The sequence below is a fragment of the Cricetulus griseus genome, chromosome 2, assembly GCF_003668045.3.
Source record: "Cricetulus griseus strain 17A/GY chromosome 2, alternate assembly CriGri-PICRH-1.0, whole genome shotgun sequence".
In the NCBI taxonomy this organism is placed as follows: Eukaryota; Metazoa; Chordata; class Mammalia; order Rodentia; family Cricetidae; genus Cricetulus; species Cricetulus griseus.
Genome location: NC_048595.1, coordinates 52,832,346 through 52,859,680, shown reverse-complemented (window position 1 = coordinate 52,859,680; position 27,335 = coordinate 52,832,346). Strand labels below are relative to the sequence as shown.

General features: G+C 40.0%; 1 protein-coding gene across 3 annotated transcripts; it reads right to left on the bottom strand.

Moving 5' to 3' along the window:
• Positions 1-26,642, bottom strand: LOC100764171 (cytochrome P450 2J3). 3 transcript variants are annotated; one of them, XM_027400441.2, is made up of 9 exons: positions 26,247-26,639; positions 22,557-22,719; positions 15,065-15,205; positions 14,518-14,678; positions 9,844-10,020; positions 7,458-7,596; positions 4,207-4,394; positions 3,975-4,113; positions 1-1,073 (listed from the first exon to the last, which is right to left on the bottom strand). In XM_027400441.2, exons 1-9 carry the CDS (start codon positions 26,454-26,456, stop codon positions 895-897), a joined length of 1,497 nt encoding a protein of 498 aa, XP_027256242.1. In that variant the 5' UTR covers positions 26,457-26,639; the 3' UTR covers positions 1-894. The 3 variants fall into 3 exon arrangements, with proteins under 3 accessions (XP_027256242.1, XP_027256243.1, XP_027256244.1); XM_027400442.2 differs by lacking the exon at positions 26,247-26,639 and adding an exon at positions 26,041-26,059; XM_027400443.2 differs by lacking the exon at positions 3,975-4,113 and having other exon boundaries at positions 966-1,073; positions 26,247-26,642.
• Between the last annotated feature and the right edge of the window lie 693 nt (positions 26,643-27,335).

Genomic DNA, 27,335 nt, shown 5'->3' with positions numbered 1-27,335 from the left:
TTCCAGACTGTAGAAAGAAAGCCACCCTATACATTTAGTGGCATGAACTGGTACAGTGGGGGCATATGGGTATATTAGAACCTTATCTTTGTACACAGAAGCATGTCTTTTGCCTAAGTAAAATTTACTCTCCTCCTGGGCACGAACACTTTTCATTTTCAGAAGAGCCTTGTGTTCTCTTTAGTTTTGTAGACTTCGTTGATAGCCAGGAAAATGACCTCACACCACAGCCTTCCAGATATAGTTGTCTATCAGTTCTGTTCACACAAACCTCCACAGGCTATGAGACAGAGAAAACCTTGTCTTCGAAGGTTTTCTTCGTACCACTTTCTTTACAGGAAAAAACATCATTCTCTTTGCAAGTCTTAGATGAAATGATTTACAAGTGATTTATCCACCACCAATTTAGAGGTCACAGCCTTCCAGAAATAGTTGTCTATCAGTTCTGTTCACAAAAACCTCCACAGGCTATGAGATAGAGAAAACCTTGTCTTCGAAGGTTTTCTTTGTACCACTTTCAAATGAACCAATTTAACACCCAGAAGCAAATGCACATTTATGAAGGAGGCTGGAAGAAAATTGAAGGTACAATTTTATGATATGACTTTGTGATCTCCATGCTGTTTCTAACCTGCTATCTCATGTTTACAAGCACTTTCTTTACAGGAGAAACCATCATTCTCTTTTGCAAGTCTTAGATGAAATGATTTACAAGTGATTTATCCACCACCAATTTAGAGGTGACAGCATCCAGGACATGGATCCAATAACCTTAGCTTAGTCCTCCCATCTTTCCTTAGCCATCTTCCATTTCTCCCTTCACATATGGGTGGCCCCAGTGTCTCAGAGCATTCCTCAGTTCTTCCTTTCTCCTTTCTCTTTCTGTCTCTGACATCACAGTCTAGGGACAGCGCAGAGGTGGTGGCTCACTGGGGAAATGGTGATACCCATTCTGGACTTCAGGCTCAGCTTCTCATTGACTGGAGGCTTGAAGGTAAATTTTTGCACAAGAGCAGTGAAGAAAATAAAGAGTTCAGACCTGGCCAATTGTTCTCCAAGGCAAGCTCGCTTTCCTGCAGGAAATAAAACAAGATGAAATACATTCTCAGCACTGGCATTGGTGCCTGCAGGGACTGGTGTTTCCAGTTTCCTCCTGGAAATCCTGAACTGTCCCTGGGCTTTGTGTCCAGCTGTTTATTCATGTCTCACATGTGTCTGAATGTGGAATGTTTCACTGAGTATGGAACTCCAGGGTCACAGGTTTCATGTGGGACAATAGAAATGAGAGGCCTGAACTGGCCAAGAGCATGCATGACTCGTTTGAAGGCTTTTCAAATTTGTTTAACAAACATATATGATATACCACACAATAGCTAAGCAGCATTTTCATGGAGATAGCTTAATGATCAAGGTTATTTACTGCACAAACACCTGCAACTCAAGATCCAAGAGGTTCAATGCCCCTTTCCATTCTCTATGGGCACCGTCACGCAATACACATAAACAAATACACAGAGACACATTCCCACATATGTAGATACAATAAAATAAATCTTAAAGAATGAAAACATATCCCCAAATATAAGCACGCGTCAGAGCTGAGTTCCTAACATGAAAGTCAGAGACATACAGCTTTCCCTTGCAAAAGTTCTAGCTTGTTAATTATGTCTGCTCATCCATGCAGATCAAAGCTTGACATCTCTGCATTCATTTTCTTCCTGTTTCCTGTCTCAAACATTGAGTCAGTTTCCTGCTCAACTCTACAGACAGGCATGTCCACATTTAGTGCTTATCTAAACCTGGCCATCATCCCTTTCAAGGATGAAGACAAGACACCAAGACAGGAAGATCTAAGGTACAGCTAGGTTGAGAACAGACATAGATCCTCCTGCAAAGCCCTGGAGTGGCACCTAGAAGTCTTCAGTCATTCCCTTAGAGAATTTAGGAGCAGCAGAGTTTTGCATCAGGTAAGACTTCCCCCAAAGCATTCCTAACTTGGCCATTCAAGCTGGTGTTTCCTGATTTTTGGATAAAAGTGACTGCTTATTATACAGCAAGATGCTAACTGATACATAGGATGTGAAGCTGACAAATATTTAAATGGATGAGCCCATAAATTTGGCTGCAAGTTACAGTCTGGATATAACGAAAAAAACATAACTAAACTGCAAGTAAAACATAAGCCTTAAACCCTGTTTTGTCAATTCTTTGGGGCTGTGATCGTGAATACAAAAGAACCATCTTTTTATCTCTCCTTGTTTGGAGTTTGTATATAGGGTGAAAGCAAACATTTATTCCTTTCCTACCTGATTATTAATAACTACATTGCAGTCATGATTATCTGACATAATTGGCCTGCCAAATGAAGTGTGTAATTTAGAGAAAGTGATAACATTCTTAGTAACAGCACCAGTGGGTCTGAGTGTTGCCACTTTTATTTTACAGCTGGTGCAGATGGGAGAACTCTTTATACTGGGTGTGGCAAGAGGCCCCTGTTGGAAGAAGATTTTGCACTACGGTGAAGAGAAGCATGCTCATGGCAGCAATGATCCTGGAGGAACATCTTCCTGTGGAAGCCATGATGGCTATCTCCTCACATTCTTCTCACCATAGTCCTAGGGATTATCACACAACGTAAAAAGGATCATATTCCTAGACTTTCCATACTTCATGGATCTGATTCGTTAATATAGCATAGCTGAGTAAGCGAAATATGTGGCCGAGGCTTTGTACTATAGTTCAAATCTTTTCAATGTTGTTTATAGGAAGACTGGAAAGAGTCCCTGTATCTTATCAACTTTCCTATTCAAGCAAGTTGATAACAGTGAAAAAAGGGACAGAAAGTTCCAGATGGAGAGACAAAGAGGTCAGAACCAGTCTCAGCCAGATATACCCAGGGCAGCCCAGCCCCAAGCAACACTGACTCTGGATCCACACTGGCGTGCAGGCAAATGCAGGCCCCTCCATGAGCATGAACCTCAGTGTCATGAGAAGTGATGCTGCCTCAGATAATTAGGCAAACTTAGATCACGTCAGACATTCCAGTGCGGCTTCTGTGCAGCATTCGGTCACCTTCTGGAGATAGCGTTTGGGAACACAAGCTTCAGTGTGAGAAAACCTGGTGGACCCTGAGCTCCAGCTGCAGCACTTTTGGCTGGGTCTGTGTCCTTACCTCTGCAGTGGTAACTAATTGCAGATTGAAAGGCTGCACGGGGACACATTGCTCCAAGGGGCAGCTCTGCTTCATTTCCTATCTCATCACTTTCCTGCTCTCAGCATGGATGTTTGATAGGTAATGAATCTTAGAACATATTTATGGTATTAAAGAATTGCAAAAATACTTGGAAAAACACGTGCAACATATATAAGCCAATATCTAGAATATACTATAATATTTGGTTATGGATTTTACAACACTGCTATTACAGTCTTTAATAACATGCCTAGCAGAAAGCATGAGGGAGACAGTCATCACTGAATTCCCTTTCCCATTTGTCACGTGGTGTAGCAGATGCATGTACTAACTGCATTTTAAAAAGGGGGTTGCAATTTAAGAAGATAAGACCTATTCAGGGAGTGTTTATGGGATAGAAGCCAATTCATTAAGCAAATTCCAGCTAAAACTATTTAACAAGTTAAAAGACTAAAACTGAACTTTCTTCCTCTTAAGGAGGCATCCTGTAAAAAGAACTGGTGACATTCAAAATGTCTACACAATGGCAGGTATCCAGCTTTGTTGCTCAGCAAGAGGCAGGACTGAGTCTCTGTTGTCAGTGTTGTAGAAAACCAAAAAAGGAAGTTTGAGATCTTCACCAGAAGCAAGGAAGGATTGACACTGCATGTGTAGTAAGGGTGCTGGACTGAAACCAACTGCAAAATGGAGATACACTGGGAAGACTCATCTAGAAGAATCCCAGAAAGAAGGGAAGAGATGAGGTGGAGCTCTGAACTCTCTCCTGTGCATCACAACTCACCCATTGAAAAAGGCAGAAAAGATTCTCTCTTCTTAAATTGTCCATTCTCCAAAAAGTGCTCTGGATTGAAGATGTCTGGGGTTGCCCATTCTTTGGGGTCCATGTGCAGAGAAGTCAAATTGATATGGAGTGTGGACCCCTAGGGAAGGAAGCAAAGACTCAAGACAATGTATGGACTGGACACACACAGAGGGTTGGTGGTTAACAAATTTCCATGCCCAAGCCTACTTACCTTCGGCAGGTGGAATCCAGCCAATGTAGTGTCTACTGTCACTTCCCTGGGAACATTCAGAGGGATGATATTTCCCATTCTCTGTACCTCATGGACAACAGCATTGGTGTAGGGCATGGAGTCTCGGTCAGCCAGGCTGGGCTGTTTCTCCTGGCCAATCACTCTGTCAATTTCAGCCTGTACTTTTTCTTCAAGGAAATGGGAGGTTCTGTTAAATTTTAAACTTTAATGCTTTCTTCTAAACTTATTTGCTTTTATTTTATCTAGTGTCCTGATTGTAAGGAAACAAATGATCTCTACTCCTTAGAAAGCCTGTTTTAGGAAACTGTAAACTATATAGCTTTCTTCAAGCCTGCATCATAACTATAAATTTCCACATATCCTGAAGTGAATAATCAGGACGGCCATGGCTAAGCTCATATCAGTATCTATTCAGACTTCTATAAATCAATACTTTTACTGAATAGATTATCATCAGCAAACTTTTGTTTTTTCTACTTGTACAGTCTATGAACTCTATGATCAGGACATCAACAGTTTTCTTGTCTGGTAAGGACCAATTTCCTTTGTCATAGTTAGGAAAACCTTGTTGTATCAGTTGAAATCCTAGTGGAAATAACCCATCTAGTTCCTCTTTCTAAAGCACAAATTCCTTTCATCACAGGTAATCACCTCTTCACACCATCACATTGGTAATTAAGTTTCAATGAGTTTATAGGGAGGATACAAACATCGAGACCACAGCTTATCTGCAGACAAATTTCTCAAGGATATATGTTGTCATGGGCACTGAATTGCAATGCGTTACTAGGCAACATTGATGGTAAATATTTTCATATAGTAATATTTTATGAACTTCAGTTTCTTCATCTGATTATTGGGAATAAATCAGCCTTAACATAAGGGCTTCTTGAGATTTACACAAATTGGTATAATCATTATAACAGTGGTAGGTACTCCCTCTCAATATCTTCACTATTTTAGAGCAGTATAGATTCAGCTGTTTGCTTGCTCTTCTAGCTAAAGACGTCATTTTGCAGATTCCTTAAAGAGGAAAGTTGACTGGATTTTGAAAGTAAAACATAAATAGACATAATGTTTCATCCTTGGAATAAGACTTGTAGAGACAATGTTCCTTTCCTTCTCCAGTTCCCTCCCTGGGGAGTCTGTGAGCTTTATCTGTGGTCACCACTGCTATAAGCTAAAAGGAATTTGGAACTCTGGGTCTGTTACAAGGTATACATGGCTCTTTCTCCTGAGTGAGAAAATATAAATGTCTAACATTGGCACTACTGTACATATAAAAGAATTGAATGGGAATAAAACTCATATAACATAAATCAGATTTCAAAAACTATGATGATTTTGAGGTAGGGAAATTTGTGCCCATGGTCATCTTGAGTTTTCAACAGTCTTGCCTCAACCTCTTAAACATTTTGATTAATGATCTGGGTCACTAATCATAGCTCTTCTTTTTTTTCAATTTTAATTGTACAGTGATATAATATTAAATATATTTTGGGGTATTTGATCATACTGTGAACCCTGAGGTTGCATTTGCATTAATTAAATAAAATTAAACTTGGGTCGGGAGGCTGAGGTAGCAACTAGTTGACAGAAGTAATAGTAGACCACCAGAGGGAGCTTGAAGAGATAGTGAGATGCACTGGAAGTAGTTGGGAGAGGTTTTGAGTGATTCTGATTTTTTGTTGTTGTTGTTGTTTTGGTGGAGAAGAAAGATATGCTTTTGGGAGACATCAGCTATGACAGAGGGCTAGCTAGTTTCTACTCAGCCTCTCTGAGCTAGCAGATTTTCACCTCAGTCTTTGACTCTGAGATTTACTTCTAAATAGAATGATAGAGATTTAGTTGAAGTTACATTTAGTATCAGCAACAGAGCCAGTGCCTGTGGGAATCGAATTCCTGCCAGGCTGCGCCATGAGTGGCTGGGCTACTGCCAGAAAAGCAGGCTGGTAACTGTGGAATTGCAATTGCTAACTGAAAAGGCAATAGATTAAGGTGGAGCCATTGTGCCAGAGTTCAAACAACTAATATATCTATATTGTTGTGAAAGCAATGGCAGGTCCAGTTAATCTTACAAAGCAAACTATGTCTTCATAATTTTTGGTTTATCCCTCTTATAGTCTACCTTGCTTGTCTACAAATTTAACTATTCTAGAGAATTTGTATCATTAAATATGCAGAATTTTTGTTTTTCATATTCATGCATGCATCAAGATGTTTTTCCTTGAGGGCTGAACTTCTTACTGAACTTTACTCATGGCCCATTAATATACTGGATGCTTCCAATTGTTGACTATGATTCATACTACAAAATAAGCATGAATTAAACTTCTATCAATTAATTTACTGGCTTAACACTCATGGCCAAATCTGATGATATGTGATGGAGCTCAGAGGCCCACAGGATGGGAAAGACCAACTTTCATAAGTTGTTCTTGGATCTCCATATGTACATATAGAAAGAGATCATGCACATGTGTACACACACACAGACAAAATCAAAATGTATTTAAGACACTTTTAGAAATATGCTGATATCCTGGAATCTTTGTTTCAGAAGGCAAGCCTGAACCATAACTCAGTAGGCCCTAAGATTTCTTAAAAATGGAATCCTCATCAAGAACGGCATTTTAGATAGTAACCCAGATATGCATAATATAGATGCAGATTATATATATATATATATATATATATATATATATATATATATATAATTTGTGTGTGTGTAGCTTAGAGTAAGCTGATTACCATACAGGAAGGAGAACATGAATTGGAATTACAGAACAAAGTTAAGGAAGCCATTTGTGGTAGGCTTCACTTTATTGTCCTATGATTTGTGAGGCAGAAATAGGCAGATCCCTGGACTGGCAGAGAGGTGCATATCACCAGACATCAAATACCAGAATAAAGAATTAGGACAGTACTCAAACTGGGAAGGATTGTTAAAGATGAAAGAGGGTGGGGTGAATGTGTGGTAAATTCACTCTTTGCTAGAACCTACTACAATGTAAATTGACTTCTCCTTTTTCTCCTGAACTCCAATATTGTTGAAGGTACAGACTCTGTAATATCTGCAGTCCTGGAACAATCATAGTCCAAACAGAATATGTGAAGGATGTTCTGTTTCCCAAGTGCACATCACCTCACAGCTTCCTCTTCTCACCCTCTCCTCCACACTAGTTTCTGAACCCATTCTGCCTGGTTAGATGCAGTCACCACATGCTCACCTTGGACTTCTGGGTAGAGGGCCATGTAGAGCAGAGCCCAGCGCAGTGTGGTGGATGTTGTCTCTGTTCCAGCGAGGAAAAGGTCCAGAGTGCTGCAGATGAGGTTTTCTTCTTTGAAACTTGTAGTATTGTCTGGGTACTGGAAAAAGACAGTGTGTATTTGTCTAGTCAGAGGATTTGTGATTGTCTCATAACACTGGTCCCTACCCTGAGGAATGAATTGCATTAAGTCATTCAGAGGATGCTCCCTTTGATATTTAACAGGTGACTTTGCCGATAATGCAAAAGATTAATAAAAATTTTCTGTGTTCATTAATTCTCCAATCTGCATCATCTTGAAAAGTCAAAACCTCATTGATTCCATCAATAGTTCTTTATGACAAAACATCACCTTTGCTCACTCCCTCTAAAGCATCAGTTTGTTAATACTGACCTTAATGTTGTTGGTATCATACTTATACGTCACATGGTAAATGATTTGCCTCATCTCTGGGCATAAACATTGCTTTTATCAATATTATACCAGGAAGATGAAATAAAAGACAACACACACACACACACACACACACACACACACACACACACACACACACACACAATTGTGTCCGTGTTATGATAAATCTTTCTGCCACCCGCTTGAGTTCTGCCCACCATGTGGATGGCCAAAATAATATACAGAGACTTATATTAGGTACAAATACTGCTTGGCCAATGACTAGGATTTCTCATCTGCTGGCTCAGTCTTAATTATCATAAATCTATATATTTTATAAGACTTATCTTATCGGATGCCAGTGGCAAGCGTCCTGTCTTCCCGGGCTCACATGGTGACTTTGGAGGAAGAGAGAAGGGGCCCACTTCCTTCCTGCCCTTGTTTATATGAGTCTCCTTGCTATGTCACTTCCTGCCTGGATCACCATTTCTTTACTATATTTCCCAGAATCCTCCTTGACTCCTAGTCCTGTCTAACTTGCTGCCTCATTGGCCAAACAGTACTTTATTTATCATCCAATAAGACAAACACATACACAGAAGCACTTCCCCCATCATGTCCAAGCAGAGGAGGAGCCCAAAATCCAATGTGTTGAAGCTTCTATGACAGATTCAGGATGCAAGAATATGTGTTTGCCACAGGTCTACTAGGATCAAGGCCATACATTTTACGGTATGGTTTGAATCCAAGATGCTCCCCTGCAGGCTCATGTTTAAATACTTAGTTCCTTCCACTGATAGTATTTAGGGAACTTCTTGGAAATAAGAATATAGCATCTAGCTGAAGGAATTAGATGCCTGTGGGGAGGGATGGTAGCTCTTAGAGTTACACGAAACCCATGGTTCCTTCCTTGCTTGCTGCTTCCTGCATATTGCAATGTGAATGCCTCCCCCATACCCTTCTGCCCCTTGAGCTGAGTTGCTTTACTATTCACCATGATGCACTGAAATGTTCTGAAACTTGGCCAGAATAAACTTTTGCTTTATTCAGTTGTAGCTGCCACATATTTTTATCACAATGATGCAAAATTAACTAATGTTGCCTCAGTGTCTTCTTGCCTTGGTCTATTTTGAATAAAGCTGATATGGAATCCAGAGAAAGGTAGGTACCTCACCTACATATGAAAGTGAACCTCTACCACTCACTTAGCCAAAGTTTGTCTGTTGCAGTGTGGTCTGAGTAGCCAGGGAGGGTAGCCAGCCCTGGGCCAACTCATAACAAAAAAAACTCTGAAATTTAACTGCTACTTTTACTTTGTGTATATATCCTTCACATATGGAAAAATGACGAAGAAGGGGAATAATAAGAAAGAATCTGGTCATTGCCAGGACCTCAAGTCAAATGGTAGCAAACCCTTTATTTCTAAAGACCCCCCCAAACCCATGGTTACATTGCCATGCAATTATAAAGTATTATTCCTCTGTTTTACTTCCAAGGATGTGTTAAATAATGACCTCCAAAGATGTTCATATTTCCATCCTTGAAACCATGGTATGTTACTTTATGCACAAAAAATAGATCTTGTAGATATCATTATTTTCAGGAGGAAAGGTTATCATAAGAGAGGGGCTTCCAGAGTTATAACAGGAGAAATGAGATGCAAAGGGATAAAAAGGAAAGGGATGTTGCAATCTTGGCATTGATGATGGAGCAGGGAGCCACAGCAACAAACATCAATATCCCCTAGGAGATGGGAGACAGGGGCAATGCAGTTTCTATTGTCTCCCAAAGTAGATTGCCCGGCTGGCAGGGACAATCTAGATCTATGAGAAAACAAATCTCCACTATGGTAAATTAATCTCTGCTACCTTTGTGGTAGCCTGCTGCTGAATCAATTGGAAGCTGTTCTAGACCACTCTTGCTGTAAGAAGACACAGGCATCGTTTTCCCCACCTTTGTCATTTCCTTGAGGAAAGCATCAATGAAGTCTCTTGGCTCATTAGGGTCCCAGTCTTTACGGTGATTGTCAATAACATCAGAAACATATGATTTCAGTTTTCTCCAGGTAGCTATTACTGTTTGGTGTTGTCCAGGAAGATATTTCATTATCCATGGGAAGATGTTATAGAACTAATTAGGGAGAAGAAGATGATCATGGAGACAACATAAAGTCATTTTCTATGTTTCCTGACGATCTTGACTTTCCCTGTTCATCTTCTACACTGGAACTGTGGGGACATCTGCACTTCTGTTTTCTTTTATACCCACTGGTGGACATTTTAACACTCCCTGCAAAATGCACCAGCTTCAGGCCACTTTGCACTGGCCCAACTGTTTTCACTCTAGGACAAACACTGGCATAGCTTTCAGTAGTTATCCCAATTCTGATCCTAATGTCATCATAGACACGGAAAGGCCAAAGGATGAAGGTGGCAGGAAGTGAGATCAAGCTAGGAAGCGTGTAAGGGGAGACAGCCCCACCTTCAGTGGCTACCAATTGAGCTTGTCAACTGGAATTTGATATTCCGAGTCTGAGATCATGGGCTGGATGAAATTATGGAGCTAACTAACCTCCTGAGGTTCACTGTTGTAGGACCCAGAAACTCTGACATTCCAGGGGTGTATGTGACATGTAGAGGGGCATTCCTGCAGCATGGTGATCTACAGTATTCAGGGGGCCCTGAATGTGTGAAGGCAGGTGTTATCATACTGGTCAGGGGGACCTTGGCGGATTCCATGGGGGGTGAGGGATAAACATGCCAGGCAGACAGAGCTTAAGTGAGAAGTTTTATTAGGAAGGGAAGGGAATGGAGAAAGGGAAGGCAGAGGGAGGAGAAGAGAGAGATGGTGAGAGGAAGGGAGAGAGAGAGGTGGGGGAAGTAGGCAGGAAAAGCCCTGTCTGCTCCTTCAGAGGAACAGTGGGAAAGAGAGCATAAGTAGGCAGGGTCTTTCTTTTAAAGGATCCTTTGCACTTTGTAGCCATGGAACCCTGGCCTGACCAGGGAACTGCTTGTGTGCATTCTGCCAGGTGACGGGGGGTGGGGGCAGGCCAGCATAATGACTGAATCCTTATAGGAGGTCCTCTTGCTTCCCCAACACCTGGGATACACCCCCACCTGGGAGTCTCATGGGGGTTTTAATCTAGGAAGTCTTGATAGTGTGAGATGTGCTCTGATTACAAAATGTAAAGATATATATATCTTTATATATATATATATATATGGAGAGAGAGAGAGAGAGAGAGAGAGAGAGAGAGAGAGCCAGCAGAGGCCACTGTTACCCACAGAAGGAAAAGAGCATCTGTGAAAACAATTCCTAGGACATGAGATGCTTGCTCCAGCAGACTCAGCAATAGCATGAGCCAAAGGCAAGACAGGAGCCCACAGGCTCAGCTCACCTCCTCCATGCATGTAACAGGCAGCCTCCAATTTTTGATGACCCAGAACAAAATTCAGTCAGTTGCCTTTTCTTTATTGTTTCTCTTTCATCTCCTTTTTTTCCCCCTTATATTTACATTTAAGTGGACAGGAGGTTTTTTTGTGAATTATTATTATTACATCTTTAGTTTTTATTCCCCTTTGTGAACTCATCTAATGCTATTTATCATTTTTTTTTCATTTGGAGACAATAACAGTTCTCTTCCATAAATTACTTTTTATAACTTATGATATCCCCTTGCATTTTGTAGTATTTTGACATTATTGACTTTTAAAGAAAATACCTTCATATTTTACTTATTTTCTTACATTTGTCTTATTTTATTTTTCAAAATTTTCACTACTGATTGATATTGTTGATGTCCCCCTTAAATCTTTTGTATTTTCTCTTCTCCCTTACAACATTTCTCTCCACTCCCTCTTCTTTTCTATCTGTTCCTGCTCTCCTCCCTTTATCTCACTTATTTACTCTTTCCACACTTACCTTAAATAATTTTGACCTCATAGCAGACTTCACAGTAGTCTTCACATAGAGAAGACTTCAACAGAGACATGTTAGTGAACTTGTAATGATTTTAAGTATGTTTTATATCTGTATAGTTTAGCATTGCTTCTAGAGCAGTTTGTTTCCACTTCCAAAATGATACTAGCCTTTGATAACAGACTTCTTAATGTGAAGATCATTTGAAAGAATCCAGAAGAGATATCCTTATCAATATATGCATAGATTAAAACAAATGTCAGCAACCAAAAGGACAAGATGATGCCTCTAAAAATCTCATAATTCAATTCAAAGACCCTAACGTCAAATGTTGGGTGTCCAAGTGTTTTCCGGTTAAAGTGATCAGGGATGGAAAGGAGACACAAACAGGCAGAGGAGTCCAGTGTGGGCTCTAGATGGGAAAGTCAGCTGAGTAGAGGAAACGGGAGAAAGGAGGAGACAGGTAGCATAAAGAGGAGAAATGGGCAGGATAGGAGAAAACAGAGCAAGGAAACTGATATTTTATTTAAAAAAACCAACAACAAACAAATAGAAGTGTCAGAAATTTAAAAGTTGAATCACAAACAAAAACAAGACAAGATAAAAACGAAACAAACAAATAAAAAGTACATTGGAAAACACCAACAACAGTCTCAACCAAAGAGAAGAACTAGCCATTCCTTCTCATCCAGAAGGAAGAACACTGCTGATGAAAAGCTACATCCCAACAGCAGTAATGAAAAGTGGAAATAATGACCCCAGCTAGAATGGAGAACTGTGATATAATCAAGAGTCCAAGCCTAGGGATGTGCAGGACTTTCTTTCAGAAGCCGAGTTAAAAAGCAAATGGATGGAGATTGAATTCAATGAAATTAGAGCAGAAAGTTTCCCAAGTCAAAGAAACAAAAATACATTTAAATACAAGAGTCATTTAGATCCCCCAAATAAACATGACCAAAGAACATCTCCATGGTAAATCAAAACTATAAAGGAAAGAAGCAATATTTAAAGTTTTAAAAGGTTCATCCCAGAAGATGGCTCAGTTAGTAAAGGTGTTGGTTGCACAAGCCTGACACACATACCCAGATGCGCACCCCCAATACACATGTAATTAAATTTAAAAATTAAGTCCTAATGGAAAGTCTCACTGACATGCAATGACGGAAATGACCACCAAGACAATACTGAAGAAGATACTCAACTGAGTGCTGTACACAGAGAAGGAAGAGTAATGGATCTCAGTTATGAGAGCACAGGAAAAGAATGAATTTTATGAGAACAGCTGAATAAAGAAGATCTGGGAAGGAACCCATCATCTCTAACACAACAAACAAGCAAATCTTTAATACTAATTGATGGAAAGCAAAAAAAAAAAAATAATCCAAGCAACCAGGAAAAAAAATGACAGAATTACCATGACTAGTTAACCTCTCTCCATAATTACCTTAAACAATCCATGAAGCAAACAGAAACTGGAAACAAACTATTCTGATGTCAAATTAAAATTAGCTAGAAGAGGTAAAGAAGGTTACTACACATTCATAAAAGGAACAATTCATCAATTAGAACAATTATAAATACAAATGCACCAAAATTTGGGTCTCCCAATTTTATAAAACAAACAACAACAAATATGAAGTTCAGACAGATTCTCATGAAATAATTATAGTAATGTCAGCACTCCACTCCCATTCCTGCATAGGCCATCCCAAGCAAAAACCAACAGAGGATCCTCAGAGCTAAACTGCACCACAGATCAAATGGACTTAACCAACATCTGGAGAGTATTCCATCTAAGTGAAACAGAAAAATATTTTCTTCATGGCTGCACCTGGAACTTTCTCTAAAATAAAGACCCAATACAATACCAAATACATACCAAATACAATAGAATGAAATAATCTGTCATATCCAAATAGACCATAATAAAACTAAAAATCAATAGCAAGAAACACTACAGAAACTCCACAAATTCACAGAGACTAAAAAAATAAATTCTTGAATAAACAATGGCTCGTTGAAAAGCATGGAAAATGCTGTCAAGCTCCTATAACCAAATGAAGATGAAAGCTCAACCCACCAGACTATTTCCAAGATAGCTAAGGCAATTCTAAGAGGAACATTTATATAGGGACAAGCATAGGGACATAGAGCTCAGCAGCATGGGGGTAAAGATTTCTGTCGAAATGAAAACCTAGGAAAAACGAGTGGATGTGTCAATATGAACACTTAAAATACTCACAACATAGTTATTAATAAAAACTTTAACTTAGAGACAACTAAATGTCCAGCCATTGAGAAAAGACTGATGAACAATTACAAAGGGTTCACAGAGAGGAGCATGTACCCAGGAGGATGGCTAGAAAGTATACTCGGAGCTTGCATGTGAGGTATGAAGAGACATGGAGAGATAAAGGCAAAATCAACAATAGGATCTCCATACTTAAAAAAAAACAAAGAACAGCATTTGGACATGCATGGATATCACATAAATGTTGGTACTTCATCAAAATATTAGAAACATTTTGTACACAGTAAGTTTTCTTATGGAAAACTTCCAAATCAACAGGTAAATTTGTATCAAATTCAATTCAAAGACATTGTATTTTAGCATTAAAAAGTCCTGGGAACAAAAAGAAAAAATCCACTTGTACTTGAATTAGCCCTAGTCAAATTTTCTCCCCAAATAAAGCAAGCCCGAATGCTTACATGGACCATCACTGAGGAACCTGAGTACATGGCCTTGTCCAGCAATCTCAGCAGCTCCTGAAATTGTCTGTCATGATACTCAAAACGCTCGCCAAAAGTGATGGAGCAAATGATATTGGAAACGGCATTGTTGATCTTAAAGTGAGGGTCAAAAGGCTGTCCTGGAGGTGGAGAAAGAAAAAGATGCATCTTTCAAAGATATTGGTATGTTTGTTGATTCCATATGACAGAGAAACATACATAAAGAGAGAAGCATGTAAGATGATCTGGGTATAGTTTGCAATAAGGTTTAACGTACCCCACAGAATCTGTCAGTATCTGGGAAAACAGAATGACGACCTGGCCTTGAGTGCAGCAGTATGTCTAATGACTAGGTATGTGCTAAGCTGCAGAAATCCCAGTGCAGGGTCATGGCCAGATATTAATTCCTCAATACCCAGTGTTCAGCATGGTGAAGGCCCAGGACAAGCACTTAGACACTCAGGAAGAATCTGTTCAATGAATGAAAGGGCCACAGCCTCCCACACCTGCCCTGTGAGATGCCCACCTCCCTCCTCTGCTATGGCCTCCACAAGATGTCCAGCTTCTTCCTGAATGCGCTGCTCTAAGCTCTTCTTTCCTAATCCAAAGTTCCTCAGTGTCATCAGGGTGAACCTTCTTTGTTCCTTCCATGTCTGGAAGATCAATCCTGGAAAGATGAGATTTAGCATTACAGCATTGTGATTGTGATCTAAATTTTACTGTCAAACTGGATGGGCACCTGTATGACGGAAAGGAGAAGGGCCAATAAAGGGCTTGACAGCTGTCTAGGGAGACTATCCCAAAGCTAGAAGCATCGCCCAGTGGCTTGAAACATCACAGTTTAGTCATTATTTCTAATTTATTCTTTAATTTAATACACTTAGAAAATCCAAAGGCTTATTATCATAATACTTCAGATCTATTACAATGGGTAGAAAAATGAGATACAAGGATAAAGTAAAATTTTTAAAGGAACATGGTGACTAGGTAGATAATGAGGTGACCAAATTCAAACCTCCTCAGAACCAAAGCATCTACACTTTGTGTTCAATATGTACACAATTTAGATTAATATATATGCATATATATATATGCATATATATATATATCACACAAACACACATGCACACGCGCGCGCGCGCGCGCACACAGACACACACACACACACACACACACACACACACACACACATCTTGTTATCTACATCAAGCTAGATGCCAGGAACCATTTCTGGTACCACAATATATATTAGTTGGGGTTCTCTAAAGCAGTGTATAGATGCTTGGGATGCCAGCTCCCAGAACTACACCCAGGGTTGCAGAAGAGAATTCCTTCAGAGCAGTGGGGACTTAGGAAAATTTTTTCTCTATCTGGGGGCTAGAGTTTTTCTATCTGAGGATAAAGAAGGAAACACATGCTTTCTGATGGTAACCGAAGAAAAAAGGAACAAGCACACACTTTCCTGTTGGTACCCCTTTTTACTTCATTTGAATAATCTCTCTTTCTTGACAATGTCTGCACACAGCTCCATCTCTTTGCATACAGATACATATCTCTCTTTGCACACACACACACATCTTTCTCCTGCAGAGCCATACATCTCTATGCACAGTTACATCTATTTTCACACAGTTACAATCTCCATATATTCTCCACACAGCTATATACCTTCATCCTTCTTTACACAGCCACATCCCTCTCCATGCAGCATATACTTCATCCTTTACATACATCTCTCCCACATACACATTTCTCTTCCATACAGCTACATCTTCTATATGTCTCTACTTAGCTACATCTTTCCACTTTTCTCTCTCTCTACACGTTCAGCTACATCTCCCTTAGCATGCTCTCTCTCTCTCTCTCTCTCTCTCTCTCTCTCTCTCTCTCTCTCTCTCTCTCACACACACACACACACACACACCACACACACACACACACACCCCTACACACACACAACACACACACACACCTACCCACACACACACACACACACACACACACACATGCATGCACAACACATGATGGAAAAAGTCTTCTGTATATGTTTATCTGTTTTTTTTGTTGTTGTTGTTGTTTTTGGTTTTTTGAGACAGGGTTTCTCTGTATTGTTTTGGAGGCTGTCCTGGAACTCACTCAGGCTGGCTTGTGTGTTTATCTTATTGGTTGATGAATAAAGCTAGGAAATAGGGCTGGGGAACCAGCCAGGCCAGAAAAATCCACAATTTAAAAAGGCGTTAGCAAAGTGCAGAATGAATTTCCATGTAGAATGACAAAAGCTTAAAAGGGATTTTAGAAACAAAACAACAGAGACAAGCATGGCTTCTTGGTAGCACCATTTTCTCAGGTGGGCTTTGTTTTGCTAGAGACAAGCAGGGACTTGCCCAGCTTCTTTAAGTACTGACACGACATAAGCAGCAAAAACAAAACAAAACAAAACAAAAACTGCAGGGCTCTTTTAAGAGACCTTGCTAACAATTGAATGGTGTATATGAGCATCTGGCAGTGGCAATGACCACATCTCCAAGCCGGCAGCATGCTGCTTGATGGTAGCATAGTCCAAGGTGGTGAGCACAGCTCTCCATGCTGATGGTAAATGTACCCAGCCATCTTGGAAGTGGCTAAAATAGCTGCCACTTTAATTTTAGCAATGTTGTTTAGCAGGTAAAGGATGCATGGCCAGAAAGTAAAGATTTATAGTAAAGACAGATTCAGATGAAGTAAAACCTCTAAAAGGTTTACAGTATGTTTAAAAATATATGTAGGCGTGGGAGAAAAGGAATAGAGTGCTGATTGGTGGCACATGCCATTAATCCCAACACTTGGTTGGCAGAGACAAACAGATCTTTCTGATTTCAAGGCCAGCCTGGTGTACAGAGTGAGTTCAACGGCAGCCAGAGTTACACAGAGAAACCCTGTCTCAAAAAAGGAAAAAGCAAAAGTAAAAGAGATAGAGTAGTAATAAATAAATAAATAAATAAATAAATAAAGACACATAAAGAAAAATACACAGTCTGGATACTGTATACTATTGTGTTGTTTTTGAATTGTTTGACTGCTGAGGAAATAGCAACAACTGCTAAAAGAATTGCTGCTGGATTAATCCAATTTACATATTCAAAAATTGCCTTGACTTCAAAATTTAAGTACATGTTATTTTGGAAAATAGATTTTATTTGTATTTCCAAAGGAAATGAAAAGCTGTGATTCCTTCCAAACTAATATGGTTTTGAAGGGACCAGCTCCAAATTTCAGCAGCCATAACAGCATAGCAAGTACTTGCCTGATCTTTCCTTGGTCACTAGGAGGTCAGATGCCTGCCCATTTTGACAGCCATAATAGCCTAATACACAGTTGCCTGACCTTGCCTTGGTCACTAGGAGGTCAGATGCCTGCCTCGTGGCAAGGAACCTATCAGAAGTTAGCTAGCTGGTGGTGCTATGCTTTATGGCTCTGGGTGTGCTTTACAGACAAGTGCACAGCAATGAAGCGCAGAGCACAGCAATCGCCCTGGGAGGGCCTATGGGCCATAACAACCAGTTGTCCAATCAACACAGGGCTAGCCCTCCAAGCCTGGAGGCACACTAATCCTGAGCCTGTGCATACTGGTAGACACTCCCCTTATGCTGCCCTATAAGATCTCTATACCGTGGCTTCTCGGTGTCTTTTCCCCACCATCCACCATGGTGGATGGATGAAAGGCCCGAGCTAACATGGGGTTAGCTCGTTAAACAACTGCAATAAAAGACTCATTGCTTTTGCATCGAAATGGGCCTCTTGATGATTTGGGGATTCAAAATTTGGGCACAACAGTTTGATGAAGCAAAACCCCTTGAAGCAGTGACCCAGGTGATCCAACATTCAAAACAGCTGGGACAAGGCAGCCTTGCAGACCACTATAGCCAGGATTTCTGGGTCTTCTTAGGATCCCCAAGACAGTGCTCCCAAACAGCAGGAAGTAGTTTGGAGAGAATTATGCCCACATTTCCAAATATTGTTTATAAATATTTATTTCCATTTAAAGGGAGTTGGTTATAAATGGTTAATTATCACAGCTAGTCTCTGTTTTAAGGTAAAAAGGGAATATAATATAGAAATGAATACTTTGTATTGGAATGGCTTTTCATTTATTGATACAAATTTAAGGTCAATTTTGTTATATGTATATTTGTCCTCTTATTTAGGTATTGTGTTTATACAAATATCTTAAAATGTAATGCATAATTAAATACAGATTGTATATAATCTCCTATAATAGTAAAAACTTATTTAGTTAGGTTTTCTAGATATACAGAGATATACTTCAGATGGATATTCTTCAAACCTTTAAAAAGACCTTCAGAATATGGCATTTAAAATGGTTTAGGGTTTTTCATAACAGTGAGACACAACTGCTCCTGGCACACTGATTACATCAGAAAGGAGGATGGGCATTGAAGAAACTCAATATGGAGTTTGCCTTCAACATGGCAAGATTAGCCATTTGGGCAAGAAACTGCCTTGCTTGGACAGTTTGATAAACTGGACATGCAGGACCCACAGGAAAGTGACTGCTGAATTTGATGGGAAAATCCTAAAGGGTTCTTGCTTCATGGAAGAGTCTGCCAGACATTCTGAAGGACACAGAAAAATGACTGACAAACTGCCAATGCAGACAGACAGTTTAAATTTCCTGCTTTGCTGAGAAGTCTGCCAGACACACTGTGGCCTATGGGATAAAGATGGATGCTCCAACATTACAAAGGAACTCTGAGTGACTGTCCAGGCAACAAGATGTCTCTGTCTGTTCTAGAGTTTATATACTATCCTCCTGTGGCCTTTGATGGAGTTGAAGACAGATAGTCATGGTTATAGTTTTTCTTAGTTTAGATAAAAGATAAGTTACATACAAGGCTTTATACTCACAAAGATAGGATAGATGATGGAATACTTTTTAAAAATCTTGCTAAATGTTAATGGACTAAATATTGTACCTATAGTTCTTACTTGATAGCTGCCATGTTATATATTTTAGTATGTTAAAGTTATAATGCTTCTTTTTATTTAGACAGAAAAGAGGAGATGATGGGGGAAGTCTTCTGTACATGTTTCTCTTATTGGTTGATGAATAAAAGCACTGTTGGCCAATAGGGAAGCAAGATAGATGGGACTAGGAGACAGGAAGAATTCTGGGAAATGTAGTAAAGAGAAGTCGCTATGTGATCCAGGCAGGAAGTGACATAGCAGGTAGAATCATAATATAAGTAGGGACAAGCAGGAAATCACTCTCTGCTCTCTCTTCTCTGCAGAGACACTGAAAAGACACTATGTAGACCTCAATGGAGTAAGGGCTCAAACCTTTTCTCTGGTAAGATAAGGCCACATGGAAATACATAGATTAGTAATTATGGGTTAAGAATAAGAAGTCCAAGTTGTCAGCCAACAGATTATAACTATTATAGCCTCTGTGTGTTTCTTTGGGGCAGAGAAGGACAGTGGGACCTAGCCAGGCCAAGAAAACTCACATTTCAAAATGGTGCCCAACATGAGGCCTGCACCCATGACCCTGAGATTAAGAGTCTCATGCTCTACTGACTGAGCTAGCTGAGCCAGAGAAAACCTCATGTTACACACACACACACATACAATTCTCTCACATTTTTCTCCTACTTACTACAGTAAAGCCTCTGGATAAATATGAATCACATTTTATGGTCACACAATACTTCTTGAGTAAACAATAAGAAACACAGCCATACTGATCACACAGTTTCTCTCAGGCTAGGGAGTTCATGAATAAAGTAAGCATGTAGCTGTCAGTCATCAGTGTTCCCAGTCAGAAAGTGACATTTAGTTGGCTGAACCTTGAGGTTGGGAGTATGTGCAAAAAATCCATTGTTGAGAAAGTTATGTCTGCTAAAGTTGTTCTGTGCCTGACCTTGAATCGGCAATAAACACCTGGGAAATTTTTCTTGTGCATTTGTCTCCAGGGACAATCAGTTTGCTTTGAATTTGGTCTGAAGTCTAAAATTAACTGTCTTTGTGAATGACAATATCAATAATTTCCTATGTCAGTCTGAGTAATGAAAAATATCCTAGTATTATTTCTACTCATCAGAAGTACACATTTTAAGCAGAAATCATCTTCCTGATCATCCTTGGCTATATGTGTTTTCAATACATGGAATAGTACATGGAATAGTTTCATGAGATAAACACACAAGCAGTGGGAAAATACGAATAGCTGTTATTAGGGAAGGGATATATGCACATGAGAAAAATTATAGACAGAGACAAACAGTTCATTGGCAATGGTCTCAGAGACTTGCTTCACGAGATTCTCTCCATCAGATAATCGTTCATCTGGTGGGTTGATCTTATGAATATCAATTGTCATCTGCTGTATATTCTCAGTGGCCTCTGGTAAAGCCATTGCTACCAGAAGCTCTTAGCCGCAATGGTTCTCAACCTTCCTAATGCTGCAAATCTTTAACATAGTTTATCATGTGGTGGTGACCCCAACCATACAATTATTTTTGTTGCTACTTCACAACTTTAGTTTGGATACTCTTTTGAATCATAATGTAAATATCTGCTCTTTCCAATGGTCTTAGGTAACCCCGTGAAAGGGTCATTCTACTCCCAACAGTGCCATGACCCACAGGTTAAGAACCACTGCTCTAAAGGACCAGAAGTGATAGAATGAATCTAGACATGTTTAAGGGGTATATATAAGAGTGGCTTTTAAGCTAGTCCAAAAATGACTATTTCCTGATGGAAAGGTCAATAATACTATGATTGTTCAATGCATGAAGCTGGACTAGCCTGTAACAATAAGTCTTTCCACCAAGTTGCCCGAGCCCTGCTGCCACATTAAGGTCCCAAGTAACACACAGAGACTTATATTAGGTACAATGCTGCTGGCCAATCCCTAGGATATCTTACTTGCTAGCTCAGTCTTAATTATCATCCATAATCATAAGACTTATCTTATGGAGGATGCCTTCCACTGGTATCCTCTTCCTGGGTTACATGGTGACTCCACAGAGAAGAGGAGGAAGAGAGAAAGAAACGACTTCCTTCTTGCTCTTGCTTATACATGAGTCTCCATGCTATGTCACTTCCTGTCTGGATCTCTTTACTACATTTCCCAGAATCCTCCTTGACTCCTAGTCCCACCTATCTTGCTTTCCTATTGGCCAACAGTATTTTATTTATCAACTAATAAGACAAACATATACACAGAAGGACCTCCCCCATCATCTCTTCTTTTCTGTCTAAATAAAAAGAAAGGTAACTGATCTTTCATAATAACTGAAGAAAACTGTAACTGTAACTATCTGTCTTCAACTCCATCAAAGACCACAGAAGGATATATGTATAAGCCAAATAAGCCTTTTCCTCCCCAAGCTTCTTTGGTCATTTCATCACATCAATAACTCTAAGACATATGTCTAGTACTGTGCTTCTCATAGAAGACAACACAGTGAATTTATGCAAAATTATTTCAGAGTAATTATAAAGCATCTAAAATACTATTTTGTTGGATTAATGGATTTCAAATTCTGTTTTCAACTTAAGACTTTATTTGATGATATTATAAAGTATTTGTAATAATAAATTATAACATTGACTAGGAGCCTAGGGTCCTCAGACTTTAATGATAGAGTATAAGCAGCTATAAACAAGATGTAGTAGAAAGAAGACGCTGACTTCCATCCATTTTCCTAGGGTTGGAGTGGGAAAATGGAAGTGAGAGCACAGTGTGTCTGGCTGTTTTTGTGTGCTGTATTTTCTTCCTACCAAAGCATCTAGAGTTAGTTTTGCTAAACATGTGATTTTTCCCGGTCTCTCCTAGAACACACTACAAACTGTTTTATGGGTGCTTTCATTCAAGAAATGTGATATCCAGCTCCCATTAATGATGACATTTCATGAAGGGATTGGTTTGTGGGAGTGTTGGATAAATAAGGCATATAGGTGCCTTTTATGTATCATAAAAATTACAGTATACATGTTACAATACATAAAAGACTTACCGTTTTCATTAAAGACGTATTTTTGTATAGGGAATTTAGGGCGACTCATAAAATTGTCATCCAGGTGAGTAAAGGCTTCTTTGATTAAAGGCATACTGCTTATAATCACTGAAGACATGATTCCAAAATCCAGACTGATAACATTCCCATATTTCTTCACAAGCTGAAAAAGAATTCAATAGTTAGAAGTGAGTGTGTTCATACCTGTGTGTCCAGGGATGGAAGGCGTATGTGTAGCAAATGGTAAGTCTTTATTTCCCCGTGGATGACATACCTTGGTTTGTGGAAATGTTTTTGATTTTCTTTTCTTTTTTGCTGCAATAAACTCAAATTCACTACAAGAATGAAATATACCCATACAAATTCATGAATCAGTGAGTGGATGTGTTATAGTGTGTATCCCTAGCAGAAGGCTTTAGGATATAAATTTCAACAAATACGCAAATTCTCTAACTCCAGCATTCTGCGGTCTAGGGAAGGCAGAGAACACAGTGTAAGCCACCTACCAAAGACACGGGTATGTCTATGCAAGTCTGTGTAGTAAGCACAGAATAAGAAAAGATATGTTTTCATCAGTTGGTTGATTGACTGAGTGTGTGTGTGTGTGTGTGTGTGTGTGTGTGTGTGTGATGGTGGTGTTGTGCATGTGGGTGTCAGTGGACCCTCTCCCCATGTGGGTCCAGGTGATTGAATTCAGATGACCAAATTTTGCAGCAAGTGCTCTTATCCACTGATCTACCTCTTTGGCCTGCAGGCATGGAATTTACAATAAATAAGAATATCTGTTGATAGTTTGTTTGCATAAATAACTAAGATAACAGAAGCAATCGCAAAATAACTGTGGCTATTTAAATATTAAAGTGTGATTTCATTACCAGAGAACTCTGGTAATGATATCACCAGATTTCATTTAAAGGGTGATTTCATTACCAGAGAACTCTGGTAATGAAAGCAACAAAAAGACAGAGAAGCAGAGCCCAGAGACAGTGCTGATGGGCACATGAAACATTCAGGTCCCCCAAATCCTGACTAATGTGCAAAAATCCTGGGTTCTCAGGAGTCTGCTCTGATAAGATTTGAAAGATGGCTAAAATGAAAAGAAATAGATTGGAATGAGCATCAGCTCAAATATATGACATCCTAACAGTGACTTGGAATTTATTAAGTTATTGTATGCATACAATGATTATATAAGGTAAACTTAGGACCATTGTACATTGGGATCCCATTTGTTATAGCTAGCTTGAAGTACATGCTGCTGAGAGTAAGGAGTCAGCAGTGGTGAATACAAACTCATTTGTATGATTCAGACTCGGATTCAGATTCACAATACAAGGTCTTAAATTTCCATTTGAATCATCACTCAGAAAAGTGAATACTCAGAGCCTCAAAAGTGACTTCTGCAGGTAAAATATGGACCTAGTGTGTGTATCAGTCTTACAGCACACTACACAAAATCTCCAGTCTGATGTTACTTAGTTCATTCACTAAGATCCAAGAGACCTCAGTTTTATTGAGGTGGCACAGATGTTGGAAAGATGAGAGAAACAATTTTGCAAAATTATTCCAAATTGTGGGACATCTTAACAGAGAAATAGAAGATACAGATGAGAACAAGGGATAGATTTGAGGATAGAGAGCTGTCATGGTCTAAGTGGAGGTCTGCACGGAAAAGCCTGGCAGAGAAGCGATGTGAGAACAGAGATACAGCAGAGAGTGAAGCTCTACCATGGACAGCATGGAGAAAACAGATGACAAACACCATGACCCAGCACCATAAATGTCACAGCTGTGCACCAACATTCTGACAAACAGGAAAGAGAAAGTATAGATGATAAAACACTTGAAAAATGATGGAAACTTCCTAGTCTGGCAAAATGCAAGCCTGCCATGAAGAACCCAACAGCATAAAGGCCCAAGCAAAGCAAAACCACCACAATCAGTATGAAAACTGAAAGCAAAATCTCTTGAAAGCAAAGGGACAGACAAAACAACAACAGCAACCCCTTTAATACTTATGGGAAACCACGAGGCCAACAATTAGTAGAGGAACATCTAAAGACATTGAGTGCAGCAAATGGTTAACCTACAATCAGAAAGACAGTGTGGGAATGGAGGGAAACGGCTCAGAAGTTTCCTCCTGCCACAGCCTCCTCTAGGAATGAGAAAGAAAATGCTTGAGGTCATAAAGGAAACTGTGACCTAGGAAGGGCAGAGAAAAGACAGTGATGGGAGGATGAGTAAGGGGCAAAGTGACAGATTTCCTCTGCCTTTGAGTTCCGGCTGCACTGGACACTGGAGAGCAGGGCAGTGGGTGATGAGGGTCTCAGTGTGTGTGTCATAGAGAGGAGAAGGTTCCTCCGTGTTTGCAGTCACTTCACTTCACATGGAAAGTGGTGTTAGCAACACATGCACACTGAGTAACACAGAGCAGCTACTGGAGGACAGTAAAAGATGTAAGGAGAGAAAAGAAGAAGAAAAAGGCAACCACTCAGAAAGTGTCCAAGAAGCCCATGGGAAGATAGGAAACCAAAAATGAAAGAATGAAAATGGAGCAAATAGACAATCCAGAAAACAACATAATGTTGGGTTTAAATGCTTATATGTAAATTGTAAACAGACGTGTCCTATCTTTCCCAATTAATGATGAGACTTGAATAATATAAAATTGCGTAAGTATATGCTGTGAAGTTTAATGTATTTCTAGTATTATACATAGGTTAAAAATAAAAGAACTGAAAAGCATAAACCTTTCAAATCCTGACCAAAAAGGGGCTTTCAGGGTGTAAGAGATCAAGAAAATTCAGGCAAAACAAATTTAAATAGGGACATTACATGGCCACATGTTTGAGTCATCAAGCAGCATGCCAGTCTTAAATGTGTACTGTGTATATGGAACAGACTTCCCAATTTAATCGGGGGAGCTTCCAGAAAGGAGTGGAGAAATGGACACTCTCCCAGTGAAGCTGGAGACGTGCTTGTGGCTTTCTTAGTAACAGGTAACATCAGTAGGTGAGCAGACAGCATGGATGTAGAAAACAAATTAGGCTCAGTAAGACAGCTAACACCTATACAAAACTTCAGTCAAGATGAGTAGCACACACACATCTCCCCCCCACCCCCCCCACACCAGGCACTTTAATCAACTAAGCTGAGGCAGGGGCTTTACCCACACTTCTTAAAGCAGCAGGACATATCTGTCTCTATCATAACTAACGAATAGGTCATCAAACAGACCTGGACATATTTAAAGAATTCAGATCATATGGTGTGTTCTCTGACAGCAATGGGGTCACCCCGGAAGTATGCCATAAATTCTCCAATTATTTGGAAACTGAGCCCTCCCTCCCTCCCTCCCTCCCTCCCTCCCTCCCTCCCTCCCTCCCTCCCTCCCTCTCTCTCCCTCTCCCTCTCTCTCCCTCTCTCTCTCTCTCCTCTCGGTGTCCTGTAACTCGCTGGTAGACCAGGCTGGCCTCAAACTCACAGAGCTCCGCCACCACTGCCCTGCTGAGACGCTAAGCTGCTGCGTATTTCTTAAAAGAGCATGTTTAGAAGCTAAGTCTTTCGCCTGAAATTAGCGACTGTGCGCATGAGCCTCCTGCCCACCACTACCCCTGTTCCCGGAAGTCGTAGATCCAGCAGCTCCAGATTAGATCAGGGCAAAGCGGGACAACCCTGGTCCCTTCCTACCTGTTGGATCGTCAGGTGCGGCCGTCCGAAATCCATGTGCAATATGTTGCCCACGAAGGGCAGGCGTCGCGGCCCGGGAGGGTAGTTCTTGGGGCGCCGGCTTTTGAGGTAGTCAGCCAGGAACAAGAAGGTGACAGCAGCTAGCAGCAGAGTCCGGAGATGGAGCGCTGCCCAGATGGCGGCCACCAGGGAGCCCGCAGCGGCGAGCATGGCTGGTATCCCAGCAGACTCTTCAGAAGAATGAGGGTCTGAACTGAGACTCAGGGCTCCTGGCCTTAAAGGGCTCTCAGCTAAATATGTTCCTGTCCCCTCCCAACCACACCTCTCCCTTTCTTTCCTTCTGAGGCCCTAAGACCCAGAGAGCACAGACACCCCGCCCTTACAGCCCCACTCCTCTGTCTCTAAGAAGTGATCTAAGCCACTCCCTCCTGTTAGCACAGGACCCTAAGAGGACAGTTCTGAGCTCTTGGCCCTGCCCCTTCACAAGCTTAACTAGATAAACTTTTGGAGTTGTCGTTTTTCCCTTCAGGTACATTACGAGCTAAAAAGAATTTGGGTTTAATTTGGTAATTATAACTTAACTTACTTATAAACTACTTTGGTACTATGTCCAGGATATAAAAACCTGTAGACAGTACATAGATGCATACAGCTGTAACTGAAGATGGATTCTTTGTTGTAAAATCTGATTTTGTAGCGTCTATTTTAGATCTATAACTTGCTAGTTTTAAAGTTATACCATTTTTAGTAGCTTTCAGCAATTGCTAATAGCAAATTTATCCTCTTAAAGGTATGAGTCAGTATTAAGCAGAAAAGTCTGTTTTTAAAGACACAGAACATAGCCTGAGCAGTGATGAGGTGTTAAGCAGGTTGATCAGTCACTGACAGCTTGGGTTTAAAATAATGTTTTTTCCTTTAGTTTAAATTGGATGAGATAAGAACTTTGAAATACTTAGGTATTGGATGTGATTATTTGTTGGTATTTTATCTCCCTCCTGAAATCCTAATCATGAAAAGGAAAATTTTAAAATAAAAGACCTTTGAAAAGAAATTTGTCGTTTTTTATATGTATTATAACAGGAAGAGCTT